The 19,141-nt window shown below is 38.4% G+C and overlaps 1 protein-coding gene across 1 annotated transcript; it reads left to right on the top strand.

The window, feature by feature from the left end:
* Positions 1 to 4,200: 4,200 nt before the first annotated feature.
* LOC111996075 (peroxisome biogenesis protein 22) lies at positions 4,201 to 12,929 on the top strand. The gene is made up of 8 exons (XM_024028006.2): positions 4,201 to 4,485; positions 6,615 to 6,851; positions 6,944 to 6,991; positions 7,964 to 8,020; positions 8,106 to 8,207; positions 8,890 to 8,955; positions 12,307 to 12,408; positions 12,531 to 12,929. Exons 1-8 carry the CDS (start codon positions 4,381 to 4,383, stop codon positions 12,633 to 12,635), a joined length of 822 nt encoding a protein of 273 aa, XP_023883774.1. The 5' UTR covers positions 4,201 to 4,380; the 3' UTR covers positions 12,636 to 12,929.
* Positions 12,930 to 19,141: the final 6,212 nt, after the last annotated feature.

Below are 19,141 nucleotides of genomic sequence, written 5' to 3' on the forward strand. Positions count from 1 at the left end.
AGTGCAATTATTTTAGTAGCTCTGAGGTGTGATTTAGACCATATAATGTCCTTTAGATTGAGGCTCCTAAAGGACATAGGTTGAGCAAATGTAAAGTCCTTGCATATATGATGATGCCCTTCCAGACTTATGAGGACTTTCATGGTTGATTGTTTTCCCATAGATAATTGGCCTCTCGGAAGTACTTACTCTTGGTGGCCACAAGTGTCTGTGAATTTTGTATTATCCTTTGTGAAGTTGTGATTTTCAATTATGTTTTGTTGGCTTTAATTTCGTGTCAAATTTAATTGTATTTCTTCAATCACTTCCCTGTATGTTTGCAGGATTAAATGTAATGGGTATAGTGTTTAAATTGGTGAAGAACTATAAAGACAAAGGGGTTGTTTGGTTGAAAAAAAAATGCTCACTCATCACTCATCACTCTATAACTCATCACTTATCACTGAAAATTCTCCAACTTCCTTCGATGGCATGTTTGGCACTTGCTTCCAACTTCTGATAACTCAAAAACTTTAACTTTTTGTGGGACCCACTGCCTGATCACCATGTCAAGCTCACAGTTAGCCTACCCACGTATATATTTCTTTAATCACTTTTGTGTATGTTTGTGGGATTAAATATAATGGGTATAGTGTTTAAATTGGTGAAGAACTATAAAGACAAAGCGGCTGTTTGGGTGAAAAAAAAATGCTTACTCATTACTCATCACTTGTCACTCTATAACTCATTACTTATCACTAAAAATTCCCCAACTTCCTTTGGTGACATGTTTGGCACTTGTTTCCAACTTCTGATAACTTAAAAACTTTAACTTTTTGTGGGACCCACTGCCTGAGCACCATGTCAGTCTCACAGTTAGCCTACCCGCGTATACATTCAAGGCAAACCAATTTTACCTCTTTTTTCCCTTCAACCCACATCTTCTCCCAAAACACTTAATAAACCCAGCCAAGGAAATCCATCAGAACCCCACCTGCCCCCTCCTCATCCCATTTACCCCAAAAGCCAAAACCCAACTTTACCAAAACCCAGTTCGTCACTCCCTTGTACTGAAAATTTCAGAAAATGTTTGAAACCCAACTGCGCCAATGCCACCGATGCAGCTCCAGCTTTGTTCCTTCTTCCTCATCACTAAAATCTAACCCACAAACAACTGCTTCAATGCTTGAACTCGTTGCTATTCACTGTATCCCAGTCTAATCAATACCCCCTTTGAGTTCCAATCACCACTGTTCCAACTTGGGTATGTCTTTTTCTTGATTCATTTTTTTTTTTTTTTGGTCGTAGATGTTATTGTCTCAGTAGGTGGTACATGTGGCTCTGTTCATACAATTGAGTCTCTGAAGGTGGTTTGCAGGTTCTATGTCACCATCGTCCTTCTCCATCTAAGATGGGGCTGCTGTAGGTTGGATTAGATCAGATGTGTTGCTGGACGTGGCTAGGCTAAGGGGTTTACATTGACGATGGAGCTGTGATGAGGAAAAGAAGAAAGATGGGATATGTTAGGCTGTGCAGATGGGTTTGGTCTGGTATAAAAGAGAGCTATTGGGAGTAAAAGCTAAACCCTGAAAGAGAGAAGAAAGAAAGAAAAGAAGAAATAGAGAAGCCGATGTGAAGAGAAGAAGAAAGAAAGAAAGAAAAAGAAAAATAAAAAAAGAAGAAGAAAGAGAGCTGGTGATTAGACAAGACACTGAACAACAGGTCCCATTTGTTGCTAAAAATTATAGAAAATGCCATCTCACTCTATTCTCTGTTTTCAGAAACACCCAAATTGTGTTTTTAGTTTTGGCATCTCATCACTAAAAACTAGAGAATTGAGTGATGGAAACATCATTGAGTAAGCAAAGCCAAACAAGAGCCTTGTGGTGGGGTCCATGGTATTTTGGGTTATGGATAATGAAAACCCAGTGATGGATGATGGAAAACTTGAAATCCAAACAATCCTAAAGTATCTCACGACTAACTCGCGACTGGTGCAACCTGTGAAAGGCCACATGAGTAGCACATGAGGAAGTTCAAATGACTTAAGTGTCAAGGGCATTTCACGAGTGGCTCGCGACTTGGCCAATTCGCGAGATGCATTGACAACTAGATTTTGTGTATTTCCTTCATTTCTTTACCCATACTATAAAAGCCCACATTATCCATGAAATTGTAAGGAGTGTTTCAGAGAGAAAACCCTAAAAATCCAATGGAGAGTTAGTGATTGCATACCTACAATCCTAGAAGGTCTAAGTATAGAGGGTAGTCTAGGGTTGGAGAGTCTATATTGTAATCCTTGTACTCCAACTTATTTACAAGTAGATCAATTTGGTTAGGAGGGCCGCAAAGAGATTTTTAGGTCGAGAACTTCAGTTTTCCTTTTCAATAACACATTGCAGTGTTATCTTGTGTTTGTTTTCATGTTCCCTTTACTTCTTGTGTTTTATACTTAATTGTTTATTATGTATGCCCATGCATTAGGTAGTAATCCCAATTGATTGCGCATTGCTTACTCTTATTCCACATTTAGTTGAGTAGATTAAAAGTAATTTAGTCGTAATTTAAAAATTGGATGTCTAAACCAACTCTTGTATTTATACTAGTGAACTTGCATCCTTTAGTATTACTTACCCAATAGAGCCTTGTTGAATTTTTTTGTTTAGCATGTTCTTTGAGCCTATAGATTTTTTATTTTTTATTTTAATTTTTTGAAATGGGGATTGTATCCTAGTTTTATTTTTTTTTATTTTATTATATATATATATATATATATTTTAATGAATTTGTATCCTAGTTAACCTATATCTATATGGCAGTATTATCTAGTTAGATTGGATTTGGATGGTTGAATGCATGCTTGTTAAATAAACATAATAAATTAATCTCTAATTAGGGCATTGTGTTTGTTGGTAAAAGTTTTTTTTTTTTGATAAGTGTTGGTAAAAGTTTGATAGATAATAAAAAAAAGCTACAATCACAACATAAATTCAAACCACCACTAAATATGTCACCACTAAATTTGTCCCGCCGCACATGATTTATTAAAAAAAGTTAAAACGCATGCTACGACAAATATTAAACATTTATTAATAAATTATTTTAAGAAAATTTAAATACCATTTTTATAATAAATATAAAAAATTTATCAAAAAATTATTTATTTTTTTCTTTTCTCACAAAAGTTTCTAAACGTATATTCTAAATCCTTTAGTTTAAGTCATGTTCAACTTTTTCTTTTATAAAATTCTAAATAAATAAAAAAAAGTATTAATAAAAAAGAAAAAAAAAAGTAAGAATAGAACTCGGCGAAAAGGAAAAGTGTAACAAAAAGAAATAATAATAATAATAATAATAAAAATCGAAAAACACACACTTCTCTCTTTTCGATGGTTGACGCAAAGCACAACTCATTGGTGTCTTCAAAAACATAAACATAGTGCTCCTAAGCCTAAAAGCGAAGGACCTGAGAATTTAATCGAAGGGCTGTGTGTTTGTGTTTTTTGTGTTCGTGTTCGTAAACAGATAGTCTGGTTTTGTTTGATGGCGGATTCGTCGAAAGAAGAGTTGGTTCAGCTGATAAAGCGCTTCGGCACTTATCTCACCGTCAAGATTTCCAATCATCTCCCGATCTCTCTCCAGCGCCTGGTCTGTTCCTACCCGATCTCATGCTTTTCTTTCATTTTTCGCTTTTTAAATATATATATATATATATATATATTTGTTTTGAATGTTAATTCTGGGTTTAGGTTTTTTTTTCTTTTTCCTGATGATGAAATTATGGGCTTAATTGCCTTTTATGCTTTCAAAATTTGAAGCATTAGGTGTTGAATTAGAGTTAGTGAAACCTAATGCTCATTACTTGAGATTGGATACAAAAATTGTAATTTGTGGTATTGTGGTTGGTGTCATTTGTTAAGGTGTGAATAGTTGAAATTAATCCTTATTGGGATCAAAATAATGTGTCTTAGCAATGTTCGGTTCATTGCAATTTTAGGGTTGGATAGCTAGGAATTATTTCATTGATAGTGTGTGCAAAAAAAAAAAAAAAAAAAAACCTATTTATTAGTAGATCAGGTCGCTATTGCACACATCTTTATGCTAAATTTCACCGCAAATCCCTGATGGACATGTCCATTCTTGGTACTGGGATGATACGGTTTTTTTTTTTTTTTTTTTATGTAACAAAAAGAAATAATAATAATAATAATAATAAAAATCGAAAAACACACACTTCTCTCTTTTCGATGGTTGACGCAAAGCACAACTCATTGGTGTCTTCAAAAACATAAACATAGTGCTCCTAAGCCTAAAAGCGAAGGACCTGAGAATTTAATCGAAGGGCTGTGTGTTTGTGTTTTTTGTGTTCGTGTTCGTAAACAGATAGTCTGGTTTTGTTTGATGGCGGATTCGTCGAAAGAAGAGTTGGTTCAGCTGATAAAGCGCTTCGGCACTTATCTCACCGTCAAGATTTCCAATCATCTCCCGATCTCTCTCCAGCGCCTGGTCTGTTCCTACCCGATCTCATGCTTTTCTTTCATTTTTCGCTTTTTAAATATATATATATATATATATATATTTGTTTTGAATGTTAATTCTGGGTTTAGGTTTTTTTTTCTTTTTCCTGATGATGAAATTATGGGCTTAATTGCCTTTTATGCTTTCAAAATTTGAAGCATTAGGTGTTGAATTAGAGTTAGTGAAACCTAATGCTCATTACTTGAGATTGGATACAAAAATTGTAATTTGTGGTATTGTGGTTGGTGTCATTTGTTAAGGTGTGAATAGTTGAAATTAATCCTTATTGGGATCAAAATAATGTGTCTTAGCAATGTTCGGTTCATTGCAATTTTAGGGTTGGATAGCTAGGAATTATTTCATTGATAGTGTGTGCAAAAAAAAAAAAAAAAAAAACCTATTTATTAGTAGATCAGGTCGCTATTGCACACATCTTTATGCTAAATTTCACCGCAAATCCCTGATGGACATGTCCATTCTTGGTACTGGGATGATACGGTTTTTTTTTTTTTTTTTTTGTACACTAGTGAAAATGAATCAATAAAGGGACAAAATGGACTAAATAGGCTCCGTTTGAGAGTTCATAAAGGGATAAAATGGAATGGAATGAAATGATCATAAGGGAATGGAAAAGAATAGAATGGAATGGAATTAAGTAATCTTAACTGGACGTTTTAAAATAAAGGAATGGAAAGGAATAAAAATGAATAGAATGTAAGTAATCTTGTTTGGGAGTAACATGGAGGGAATGGACTGGAATTATTTTATGACAATATTACTATTAGAACTTTATTTTAAAATAAAGGGTTGAATATAGGGGTATTTGGGAGTTTTAGTATCCATTTCTTCCCATTCCTCCCAATTTTGGGAAGAATGAAAATTTGAGTTTTTAAGAGAATAGAGAGGAATGAGTATTCCCTCCTACCAATTCCATTCCTTTCCACTTAAACTCCCAAACAAGGGAATGGGCTTTCCATTCCCTCCATTGAAACTCCCAAACAAGGGAAGGGAAGAATATTCTAAAATTATTCTTTTCATTTCTTTCCATTCCATTTCATTCCCTCCTGCCAAACGATGCCTTAAAGAAGTTAATAAGGTTTTTTTTAAAAAAAATTTTATTTATTTATTTATTTATAATAATTAGATGAGTAGCTGCAAAAACTATGATAAACAGTTTACATGGTAAATGGGTTATGCCCCTTTGTGATATTAACAAAATTTTATTTACTTGTTAAAAAAAAAAAAAAAAAAAAACTGATAAACTATGATGTCTTGTCTTTGGTCCAAAAAATGGTCACTGTTATCTTGCTTAAGTTTTTTTTTACTGAAATGTGTCTTTGATATGGTGTATATTAATACTTGCTATCTCAATAGTCTCCACTAGGAAAAGTGTCACACACTTTAAAAATGACTTGTAACTGTGCCCAATCAGACCCATATGTAGTTTGGACTTTAAAGTATCCTTTGCTTTGTAAAACTCTTTAAAATTTTCAAGAGGACTTGTCTAGTGTATATTAATACTTAGCATGCAGTGCTCTGGTTACCTCTTAGTGAGGGCACTGGGTTATGCACACAGACATCTTGAATGTCACAGATTAAAAATCTCAAGATTGACTTTCCCAGGCATTCCATTTTTATTCCCACAGAACAGTTTCTATTCTTCTGTAATGCTCCTTTTCTCCTGGCCTGTACCATTGAGGATAAAAGTGGTGGGTCGTGAAAATGTCTGGTAATCCATCAAAAAAATATGGGCAATATTGCAGCCTGATGGACATACAAGGCCATTATTGGTCACTTCCTGTGTACTAGAGCTTCACCTTTTCTATTTCAATATTAACTTTTATTACCTGTAAAAAATTGGCTTAAATTGTTAAGTTCAGTGAAATGCTATTAAAAGTATATGGTTTGCTTGCATACACTTCATCAAAAATGGAGAAAGAAAAAAGAAAGGAAGAAATGAATGCTGTTTAAAATAAAATAAAAAAAATTCAGTTTCTAGGTCTTCCATCTAAGTTGTGTTATATGCATTAAATTATCTCTGATTGGAGATTATCCCATCAACAGAATTTCTATCTGGGATGTTTTGGGGTTTCTCACAACTTTCAACTTGGTAGCAGGATTCACGATCTGTTGGGGCTGTTGCGGGGCTTGCTTTTGCAATAGTCTTCACTTGGAGGCTTTTGAGATCACCTAGTCTACCTCCGAGAAGGCAACCCAAACGGCAAGCTGGTACACCTAGTAGTTCTTCTGTTAGTACTCATTCCAATGCAACTTTGGTACCCTCTGGTAGTTCTTCGTCCTTGGAGGATTCAAGAGCTCAAAATGTTGTTGACGAGTTCTTTCAGCCAGTAAAGGTTAGTGTTAAGTTATTTGCACTAATTGTGAATTGTATATAGCTTTACATTGTCTTACTTTATCTTAAGTTGCTTTTTTTTTCCCTGTTCAGCCAACTTTGGGGCAAATTGTAAGGCAGAAATTGAGTGAAGGAAGAAAGGTAATTAGTTGATGCTCTATGATATTTTTATAAGCTACGCATAATTATTTGGTTTGGCTTATTATTTCTTTAAGATCATGTTCAACTAAACTAAATACCTAGACATGTTACACCCTGCATGTGCTCTTGGGTCCATGTTAAATCAAGACCATTTGTTACCATATATATATTTTTTTTTCTATCATGCATGTTTGTAAGTAAATCTTTTCTTGTCTAGGTTTGATAAACTAGATTATGGTGCGAGATTCTTGTTGAGGGAAAGAGTGAGATCATGTGATTGGAAAAATAATATGTACTTTAGATTGCCCATGTATATGCATACTGAATCTGCAAAATGACCGGGTCTGATTTACTGCCACTAGCTTTGTAGTTTGAAACATACATGAAGTTTAGTGTGGGGTTCAGGTCTCAACAAAATCAATTTCATAGCGTGTTTTTCTTTTTCTTTTTGCTAAAGAAGTCTTGAATTTCTTGATGCAGCCATTTCTTTTTGTATCAGCTAAAGCTTCCATGTATGCTTGAAGTTTTCTTCTTTCATTTCTTGTAGTTTTTGTATATTTTCCATGTGATTAAATATTTTCATTAGAATCTTATTACTTACTGCAAAAAATCACTGAACTGACTGAAGTATTAGCTGTGGTTGTACTACCGTAATTTATTCTAACTCCACAGGCTCAAGTTTGGCCTTTTCTGTTTTTAAAGTGATTGGGAGCTTGTGTTCCACTTTCTGATTCATGTGCTTCTCATCTTATGAAAATTGACTTCCACAGTGTTTAGCTGCATGAAATCATGAAATCCTGGTTTGATTTCCACTTTTAGTTGTGGTCTAGGTTATAATGTTTAAAGCTTGTAGGAAATGTATTACCCACTGCTAACTTACCAGTATTTAATACTTTCTGAAAGAAATCAATCAATATATAGCAAGTTTAGTTTCTTTTGCTTGTTCAGTTTGATGACTTGTTATATATGTAGGTAACATGTCGTTTGGTTGGAGTAATTCTTGAAGAAAGTAGTCCAGAGGATCTTCAGGTAGTGAATCTCTCTTTCTAGTGAACTCTGTCCTTGTAATAGCATTCTGGAAAAGGATTGACATTGTTTAGTATGGTCATGGCAGAAACAAGCAACTGTGAGATCCGCTGTGCTGGAAGTACTATTGGAAATCACGAAATTTTGCGATCTTTATCTCATGGAAAGAGTTTTGGATGACGAAAGTGAAGTGTGTACAGACCTTGCTAACTATTATTTTCTTAGAGTCAATCAATACTAAAATTTTGCAAAAATGTATTGTGTCATGTGATGTGCTTAACAATCCCAATGAGCATGTTCTAAAGTGCATAACTTTATATATTATGTATTTACAGTGCTCATGCTCTAGTGCTTTTTCTTCATTTTTAACTTATCTATAGAGTAATGATAACATAATGTGAAATCAATATAGTTTTAAATCTGGAAATGTTCAAAATAAACTCTACTGTTTAATTATTGGTTTGATTTTAAAAATATTTTGGCTTGCTTCCACTGTACTTGGGGTATATGTTCTTGCAATACATTTATTTTACAAGGATTTTATTCTTACAGTATTTTATTTCCATTCTATATCATTTGGGCTGACCTTCAGCCTGCAAAATTTTCCCATCTATAAATACAAGTATGAATATGTTCACAGATAAGCTTGTAAGATGAAATATTTTGTAGATGTCACTAATGAAGCCTCTCAAACGGTTATTTTTGTATCAGCAAAACTGTGGTTGGGTTATCCTGATTGCTTCTAACCTTTAGTTGCTTAATTAAAATTCTTTCTGCCAACTGCTCTATAAGAGTGTTTCCTTCTGCTATATTATAGTTTATTACTTATATATTAAAATGTTTGTCATTTATGGTGAAAATTCTGCCTGCAGAAAAAGGTTCTTATGGCTCTAGAAGATGCTGGGGTTTTCACATCTGGTGGTTTGGTCAAAGACAAGGTAAATAAATATCTACTACTAACATTATATGACTTTAATCTTTTGTCAAATCTTATTTTAATGCTGTGGATGTGCTGGGCATGCATTTACACGCACACCATCCCTTTTGTCTGTCATGATAATAACTGGCCTCCTGCAAAGAAGTGGGACACTTTATTTTACATGGCCATGGCTGAATTGAGAATCCAGATAATTATGGAGCTTCAACTCTTAGAAAATGATAGGCAGTTCACAGTACTGGAGAAAAATAGCAGTAAGCATAATTATGGGCTCAATGAGGGGGTAAAATAATAAATAATATGTTAGGATCATGTTGGGAACTTATAACAGCTAAAATGGAAGCCAAATTAGGGCATATAGACTATAGAGGAGGTGCTAATTGGCACTCCGACAGTCCCTATCAGAACTTTAAGGCCTCTGATTGCAACTCTATGCTAGTCTTGCCCAAAATGCATCCAAATTTGACCCAAGCCAAGTCCTCGACCCTCTTGCATGTGGGAGACATCTAAAAATCAATTTAAGGCTTGAATTAGAGTGGTAATCCATGTGAAAATATATATGGGCTTAGGTACAAGAGTTTGTTTGGGTTAAAGTTAGTTACAAATTGATTGAGTTAGTTACAGTTGAAGCGCATGTAACCCATTAATCACATAGGTAAATTCTTAGGAGAACATGCTGAATTAGTAAGCTAATAGAGTGGGACAAAGTTTGGCTACAAACTTAGTTGTAGCCTAAGACTACAACTTACTTTAAAAAAAATTAACATTGCTACATATTTTGAAAAATCTAATCGTTGAATTGTACGTTCTTTACGCTAACACACATGTTAAATTTTGTGCCAATTGGATGTTATTTACTATATGATCTATAAACTTATTTTTTATGCATAATTTTAGACTACAAAAACTTGCAATTTAAACAATTGATTGATGACCTAGTTATTGGTTTTTTATTTTTTAGAAATTTTGCAAGTATGAAGAATATAAGAAGAAAATGTAATCTAATGGTGGATTTGTCAAAATTCACATCCAATAAAAATATATTGAATGAAGTTGTAGTCTTAAACTACAACAAAGTTTGCGTAGGGGTGAGCCAGGTGTGGCCAATTAGAGTCTAATTGGATACCGCTTATTGTTGAAAACTGAAAATACTGTAACAAAATAATTTTTAAATGTGTGAATAGTACTGTGAGACCCAATTTTAAAGAAAAATTTACTGAAATCCGTACTTGCAAGTCCCGTGAACAGTGCATAGGACCTACACAAAAAAACACAAATGCGTAAGTCCTCTGTTTTCAGTGCAATCCAATCATACACTTGGGCAGCGTTTGGATTGCGTGTTCAGCGTCTGTGTTTCCCTTTTTTTTTTTTTTAACTGTAATATTTGACTTTTTAGCAACACCAGTGGGTCTTATGCACTGTTTACGAGACCCATAAACCTCACTTTTCAGCAACTTTTTCATTAAAAATGGGTCTCACGGTACTATTTACACATTTAAAAATTATTTTGTTACAGTGTTTTCAGTTTTCAGCAAAATAAGCTGTATCCAAACAGATTCTTAGAGTAGGGCTTGAGTTGTACAAATAGACGAATGTAACCCTCATTATGGGAAGATGTGGTCGTGACTCTCTCATGCATTTTGACATCCAACCTGCTTTGACGTGTTTGGGCTGGAGTTGGCTCAACAGCCCTTCCCCAAAAAACCTGGGCTCCGTACAATTTATTGTTATTAAATAAATCAGGCTTATTGTCCTACTTCATATTTCCACGTGGTTTCCATATAAGCACCGATTTCCTTCCCGTATTTTTCTCCTACTACACCAGGGTCTTTCCTTCTGTGATGGTGACGAAGAGTCTTCTTTTTGAACTCAAATCCAACACCCTATAAGTGCGTGAACCGTGAACAAACCGTGAGCAACAATTTCACATCTCCATTCTTAAATTTTTTTCCATAATTACCCCTTTTCTTTTGTTATTGCCCAGACTGGTGCTCCTCCCCTAGCCTTTCAATGCCACCTGCGGGTTTTTTTTTTTTTTCCGTTGTCATCACCCAATCTTGCCCAGTATTGATCTGGTTGGTGTTTGACAGGCTTCTGTTTTGTGTGTACTGTTCATGCTAAAGGAGTTTCCTTAATTCAATTCCGAAACCCCTCCTCCCACTCCCCTTTTTTCCTCACAAGACAATGACAGACCCTCTCTGACCACTTCTGCCAAATTCTAACACTGTAAGGTATAGTCTGTAATTGTTTGAACAGCATTGGATGACATGCTATTCACCTTCTCTAACTGTTCTCACAAACTGCTTCGGGTGCTTCCCTGTGACCACATCCACCAACTTGGCTAACAACAATTTTGCACTCTCCTTCCCTAAAAAAGAAGGCCATAGAAGGTCTCTTTTTTGCTCGTAAATCCAAAGAATGAAAACTGATCCCATTCATTATTAAAGCTTGAATGATTTGGTTTCAATGTCGAATAATATCAACCCACCAATTGCCCAAGGATCAATTGGGATTGAGAGATTACTGCCCCTTTACCAGGAGGACTTCCAAGTGTTGCTGTTGGTGGAGGAGATGGTCAGGCAAAGTGGTTGGTGGTTCCCTAACCAGAGGGGATACTTTCCATCTCAGTTGATCTTGGAGACTTGGAAATCATTTTTTAACTCTGCTCCATTTATTGTCATTGCCCTTTCAATTCTATTGGCTAAGAGAACTTGTCAGAGATTAAATGCTGTAATGATATCCTTGTTCTGGTTGTGAGCATAAACTTTGTGATCTGTATGTAAGATTATCTCTATTAGTAGACTAAATGTGGACCATATATAGTTTATCCAAATTATTTGATTATTATATATGTGTATTTATTTTATTTAATAATAATAATAATAAGAGTGATAGATAAAGACCCATCCCATTAGGAGCCTATCTGTGAACGGTCACTTAAAACATCATTTGGTGAATCGACTTTTGTTTTGGGTGAACAATCACTTGGCAATTAACTGTCAACGATACTTCTTGATGAAGGAGTATAAATAGGAAACCAATGTTAATTGAAGAGGTCCTTAGTCTAGCCTTTGAAAAGCCTATGTTCTTCATCAAATGGGTTCCAAGGTGTAGGCCGTAGGATAGAAGAATTCTTTTATGATTAATTATTTTTGCAGTAGTTTTTCTCTACAAATCACTTAAACAATAATGGCTGGAGGTACGTTTATTTGCTTTTGGTGGTCTAGGTTACATACCCTGTAGTCTGCTAGAGAACTCGGATATAGATGGATTAATTCTGCCTAGTGATTAGTTTCACCATTCCAGGTTTTTTGTGGGCTCTAATGTCATAATTAATGATATGCATGTACAGGTTCTTTTCTGTAATACAGAGAATGGGCGGTCATCTTTTGTACGGCAATTGGAGCCAGATTGGCATATTGACACAAATCCAGAAATCATTTCTCAGTTAGCTGTATGTTATCTCCGCTCATCATTACTTTAAAGACAGATCTGCAATTGTGTTCATAATGTTTTGGCACTAATATATTTACCCATTGTAATGCATATCTCTGAAACTATTCTTATTCGTTACAGAGATTCATCAAATACCAACTTCACATATCTGCTATCAGACCCGAGCGGACTGCTCCGAACGTATTCAGTGCCCCAACCCTGGAACAGTTCTTTGGATGTGTTTGACACTGAAACCAGTAAAAAGATGCAAATATAATTTTAAACTTTTACTAGGTCGTCTTTTCCTCCATTTGGATTTTATTCATAGCTTAAGTTTCTGGTCATTACAGCTAATGTTCCTTGGGTGCTCTTGTACCGTTGGTATCGATATCATCCGTCTGTATTCCTCCAATGCCCCAAGGGAGAGAAGTTCTCTTTCATTGAAATTTGTGTAATAGATCTGTTCATGTCCCAACTCCATGGGATATTTAACCAAAAATTGATGTTTGTATTTTTATGGCAATAATTTTGGTGTTCCATATTGTTTTGCAAGTTTTCAGTTTGTCATTGGAATGTTACTGGAGTCAAGTTGGCTGGGAAATCTCTTTCCTGCGCCCGAGTTTGATTTCCTATGGTCATTTTCATCAGAAATTCGCTCTGATGCACAAGAATTTATTCAGTTTCTCGTGGATTTTGGATGAGGGTGAATAACAGGCATGTTTTTCAAGCACCAAATTACCTATAAGATTGAAAGCAGAGACTGATGCCTCGTTTGGTGTTGATCCCCACTTCAGTGCCTTTTTTTTTTTTTTTTTGGGTGGGTGTGTACGAATGTGTAAAATATTAAACTATAGATTTATAATACAATAAGAATCGACGGCTTGTTTGTTATGAGTTGATGATTTTTTCTCGCTCTTATCAACTATTTCAATAGTAGTAAGATTGAGCCAATTGGCAATGTAGGAAGGACTTTCAATTAATAAAACTAGTAGAGGAATTTCAACTCAAATATTTCTCTCCCTCTCTTTTCAGGAGGCTGTTCAACCTAAAATCAGACCATTTGTCACACCAATTTTCCACCAATGCTTTATGAACCAAATTCTATCAACTGGCGTTAGAGCAGCATTGACTGCAATCCACCACCACTGAATAATGCCTTGCTGCCTAAGAAGTTGGCACACAAGCATTAAGCAATCAATCAGCAAAAGGAGTTTGTTGCCATGACGCAGTGTGTGAAAGTAGTTACGAGTGCAATTGCCTAGATTGAGAAGCACCTTGAGGTTGTAGGCAAACCTTAAGAGTGTCATAAAATTGTCCTGAATATTTGTTGTGACGGTAACTTTTGAAAAAACACTGTTGGTCCTTATTTTAGTCTCTAAAGGGTAATGACGTGTCTGTTCTTAGATTGACCATATCATCAAATGAACTAAAATTGTTCACTTTATTTTTTAAGACTTAGTGCGTGTGGGGGCAAAATTTTAAGAGTTTTTTTTTTTTGCCTTATATCTTAGCTTTTTAACAAATAAGCGAACTTATAGCTTCTTCTTTTCTTTTCTTTTTTTCTTTTTTTTTTCTTTCTTTTTGAAATTAAGCTAGATTTTAGCATGTTGTCACTTATCACACACTTAATATAAAAGTTACCAAAAACTATATATATTTTTATTAACACCATGCATATAAGCTATCGAAAATTATAAGATACCCAAAGAGACTTGTATTAAACTTTAGAGACCATCAATTTATTCAAGTATTTTATTAACATGTATCACTATGCACTCTTTAAAAAAGTTCCAAACATGTCTCATATGTATTAGGAATTAATAAAAACTAATACAATTGCAAATGCCCTTTAAACTAAAAATAACTTGACTTTCTATAAAAAAGACAATCAACTATATTATAAAATTTAACCTAAATGAATGTCATAAGACATTCATTAACCAAACTGTAGGGACCAGATTTGGGACACTTCTTCAGGTTGAGAGAGTGGACCCAAGCCCAGCTTGCCCTTCAATGAATTTATAGAGAGTTGGCTCAAGAACTAGGCCCTAGTAAGGGATACAACTGCCCTGCATGGTTGCATGTGGATTTATCCACTTAAACATGGATTGGGATGCACAATGATGCTCCTCGGACTGGTCTTCCGAGGCTTGATGTTCTTATTACTTCTTTTAAGATCGATTACAAAGGTTCAGAGGGCGCAGGTCACTACAAAACTTCTTAATGCCGATCTCCCGTCCCCCTTTCAGGAGAGACTCCTTACGTTATATACCTCTCTAAACTGATCCTAACCCTCCATTTGTTGATCAGTCAGGCCACCACTTGAGAGCCTGTCCCATCAGCCGCATCCCTATTCCTCCAGTGGGTTGTAGCACCCAAGGTAGCACTGTTCAAGAGTCCTGTGTCCTCGCAAGAGGAGGACAACACTCTGCGGCCGTCCAAGCAGATTAAGATAGGCGGCAAGAGTCAGGACAGGCAGGTCGACACCACCTCGTCCGAGGCTCAGGCTTGGCTCCCAGCCCCAATGCTCCATGGGGAGCCCCCGAGGGATGACGCCTCCCTCAGGGACTTCAACGAGGGCGAAGGCGCGCACGTGGCCGACGCGCTGGAGAGGTGCTTGCTGCTCCCAGCGGACATGGCCGAGCTGGACTCTTTGAGGAGTAAGCAGGTCTTCCTCAGCCTTAAGCGGTATCTGGGGATGGTAAGAACTATAATTTCGACTCCCTTCCCTTTCCTTTCCTTTTCTCTTTTTTTTTTTTTTTTTTTTTGAGTTGGGTTTATAGTGCATTGGCTACTCTGGCAGGCTATCCAGGCCACCTATAGGTTGGAGGAGGCAGCCAACGACTAGGGGAAGGCCCTTGACCAAGAGCATGATAGGCGCTTTCAGGCTACCCGGACTCTGAAGAACTCCGAGGCTGACCTCGCAAAGGCCCGAGAGGACTTGAAGGCGATGACCAGGGCTCATGACAGCGCAGAGTATGGTCTTGAGGGTGCCCAGAACCAGGCCAGGGAGCAGACGAGGCGCTTGGGCGAGGTGGAGGAGCAGCTGAGGATCGCGAGGGAGCTGATCGCCGATCTTCAAGCTAAGGTGGCTTCGGCCGAGGGGGCCTAGAGGGAGGCAGAATGGGCTAGAGACGAGACTCAGCAGGCTTAGGTCGAGGCAGATTTTGGCAAGAAGGAGGCCCTGGCTGCCAAGGAGGAGGCCGAGACTGCAGCCTACGCTAAGGGGGTGGCTGAGATAAAGACCCTTTATAAAGCTCAAGTTCCGGGGGTATGTAGGCGCTACTGCTGCCAGGTCTGGGCTGAGGCCCTCGAACAAGCTGGGGTGGAGGCCTCGTCCGACCTGTGGAAGGCGGAGAGCGTGTACTACCCCCCTGCTATCCACGAGGCCGCCCTTGATGGCGCCGAGGCTAGGGAGATTGTTGAGGAGGTGGGGGCTGCTAAACTAAGGGAAAATTCGAGCGAGGAGGTGCCCAAGAGGTAGCAGAGGTCCCTTCCGATGCTCAAATCCCCACCACCGAGGAAGCAGCCATTCTCGTCGTACCCCTGCAGGCCGTCCCCTTAGGCCAGGGCTCGGAGGACTCAGAGGTTGCCCCTGTCCAGCCTGAGCAGAAGGAGTAGATCCCCCGGCATATCAGTCCAACTTGCCCTTGCTGCTTGCTTGATTTTTTTCTATGCTTTTTCATCTTATGTTATTTTATTTTATTTTGTTGTTCTTCCTTTTTTATTTTTATGTAAGGTGGCTCTTGCCACGCAACTTCTATGGACACATTGTTGTAATGGGAGTTTAATTCCCCTTCTTATTTATTTTGGTTGCTTATTCATTTACATGCTATCTGCTTCCTCTCTTTTCTTTTTATTTGCCTGAATTTAGCTTGAATTATATGTCGGCCAATTGCGTTAGTAATAATGACAAGGGGAAAAAATGTATGCGTGGGCAGTCCCCTTATGTCCCAAGGGTTAGGTAGGGTTTTGATCCTTTCCTAACTTAGGATATTTTGAAGTAATTAGTTTCCCCATAGGCTTGAGTCCGAGGACCATGCAATGCCTTGGTTCTGTCTAACACTTAGGATATTTTGAAGTAGTTAGTTTCCCCATAGGCTTGAGTCCGAGGACCATGCAATGGCTTGGTTCTGTCTAACACTTAGGATATTTTGAAGTAGTTAGTTTCCCCATAGGCTTGAGTCCGAGGACCATGCAATGCCTTGGTTCTGTCTAACACTTAGGATATTTTGAAGTAGTTAGTTTCCCCATAGGCTTGAGTCCGAGGACCATGCAATGCCTTGGTTCTGTCTAACACTTAAGATATTTCGAAGTAGTTAGTTTCCCCATAGGCTTGAGTCCGAGGACCATGCAATGCCTTGGTTCTGTCTAACACTTAAGATATTTCGAAGTAGTTAGTTTCCCCATAGGCTTGAGTCCAAGGACCATGCAATGCCTTGGTTCTGTATAAGATATTTCAAAGTAGTTAGTTTCCTTATAGGCTTGAGTCTGAGGACCATGCAATGCCTTGGTTCTGTCTAACACTTAAGATATTTCGAAGTAGTTAGTTTCCCCATAAGCTTGAGTCCGAGGACCATGCAATGCCTTGATTCTGTCTAACACTTAAGATATTTCGAAGTAGTTAGTTTCCCCATAGGCTTGAGTCCGATGACCATGCAATGCCTTGGTTCTGTCTAATACTTAAGATATTTCGAAGTAGTTAGTTTTCCCACAGGCTTGAGTCCGAGGACCATGCAATGCCTTAGTTCTGTCTAACACTTAGGATATTTCGAAGTAGTTAGTTTCCCCATAGGCTTGAATCCGAGGACCATGCAATGCCTTGGTTCTGTCTAACACATAGGATATTTCGAAGTAGTTAGTTTCCCCATAGGCTTGAGTCCGAGGACCATGCAATGCCTTGGTTCTGTCTAACACTTAAGATATTTTGAAGTAGTTAGTTTCCCCATAGGCTTGAGTCCGAGGACCATGCAATGCCTTGGTTCTGTCTAACACTTAAGATATTTCGAAGTAGTTAGTTTCCCTATAGGCTTGAGTCCGAGGACCATGCAATGCCTTGGCTCTGTCTAACACTTAAGATATTTCGAAGTAGTTAGTTTCCCTATAGGCTTGAGTCTGAGGACCATGCAATGCCTTGGCTCTGTCTAACACTTAAGATATTTCGAAGTAGTTAGTTTCCCCATAGGCTTGAGTCCGAGGACCATGCAATGCCTTGGTTCTGTCTAACACTTAAGATATTTCGAAGTAGTTAGTTTCCCCATAGGCTTGAGTCCGAGGACCATGCAATGCCTTGGTTCTGTCTAACACTTAGTCTAGTCGTCAGAACGTGAGATACATAGTCATAATAGCGTAAGCATTTGAATCCAAAAAGGCTTCTTCATTAATAATAATACCTTTTCAGGTTATTTACATTCCACGAACGAGGTACAGGTTTTTTGTCTAGATCTTCTAAGTAGTATGCACCTATTCCCGTTACTGATATAACTCGGTAAGGCCCCTCCTAGTTGGGTCCCAACTTTCCCCAAGAAGGGTTCTTAGCAGCCCCTACGACTTTTCTCAGCACCAGGTCCCCCGGTGTTAGTGGTCTGAGTCCCACATTGGTATCATACCCCTGCTTGAGCTTTTGTTGGTAATAGGCCAGCTGGATCATCGCTCGTTCCCTTCGTTCTTCTACCAGGTCCAGGCTCCTCCCTAGCAGTTCATCATTGCTGCCTGGGGTGAAAGAGCTCGTCCTTAGCGTCGAGAAGCTTGTTTCCAGGGGGATCACCGCCTCGGCACCATAAGTTAAGGCGAAGGGTGTTTCCCCCGTTGACCGCTGGGGCGTGGTTCGATATGTCCAGAGAACGTGGGGCAGCTCCTCTACTTATCTCCCTTTGGCGTCGTCTAGTCTCTTTTTAAGCCCGCTGACGATGACCTTGTTGACGGCCTCGGCTTGCCCGTTTCCCTGAGGGTAGGCGGGCGTTGAGTATCTATTTGTGATACCAAGCTCATGACAGTACCTCCTGAAGGCCTTGCTATTGAATTGGAGCCCATTATCCGAGAAAAGGGTGTGGGGGACCCCGAATCGTGTCACAATGTTCCTCCAAAGGAATTTCTTTGCGTCTACGTCCCTGATGTTGGCCAGTGGCTCAGCCTCGACCCACTTGGTAAAGTAGTCCGTGGCTACCAACAAATACTTCTTATTCCCTGGCGCTCTGAGGAATGGTCCTACAATGTCCAAGCCCCATTGGGCGATCGGCCACGGATTGGACAAGGGATTAAGGACCCCTCCTGACTGATGGATATTCAGGGCGAACCTTTGGCACTGGTCACACCTCTTGACATAATCCTGGGCCTCTTGCTGCATCCCCGGCCACCAGTATCCCTGTGTGACGGCTCGGTGAGACAATGATCTCCCCTCTGTGTGGCTCCTGCAGATTCCCTCGTGCAGCTCTTTGAGCAGTAATTCTGCTGCTTCGGGGTGGACGCATAGCAGGTATGGCCCTGAGTAGAAGCGCCTGTATAGTTTGTGATCCTCGGATAACCAGAACCGAGGAGCTTTTCTTCGTACTTTCTCAGCCTCTGACTTGTCAAGGGGCAGGATATCATCTTTGAGGAATCTCACAATGGGGTCCATCCAGCTGGGACCCACTCTGACCCTAAGGATAGGGATCGCTTCCTTCGTCACCTCACTCACCCTCTCCAGGTGCTCCACAAGTATAATCCGAGGTAGACCATCTGCCGAGGAAGTTGCGAGTGTGGCTAATGAGTCG

Source organism: Quercus suber, unplaced genomic scaffold, assembly GCF_002906115.3.
Source record: "Quercus suber isolate HL8 unplaced genomic scaffold, Cork oak 2.0 scaffold_954, whole genome shotgun sequence".
Classification (NCBI taxonomy): domain Eukaryota; kingdom Viridiplantae; phylum Streptophyta; class Magnoliopsida; order Fagales; family Fagaceae; genus Quercus; species Quercus suber.

Bases quoted from the DNA above. Each gene is read 5' to 3' on its own strand.
- LOC111996075 (XM_024028006.2), top strand. From the start codon at position 4,381: ATGGCGGATTCGTCGAAAGAAGAGTTGGTTCAGCTGATAAAGCGCTTC. The intron at 8,021-8,105 runs GTAGTGAATCTC...TGGTCATGGCAG, and splicing joins GTAGTCCAGAGGATCTTCAG to AAACAAGCAACTGTGAGATC. The intron at 8,208-8,889 runs GTGTGTACAGAC...TTCTGCCTGCAG, and splicing joins TTTTGGATGACGAAAGTGAA to AAAAAGGTTCTTATGGCTCT.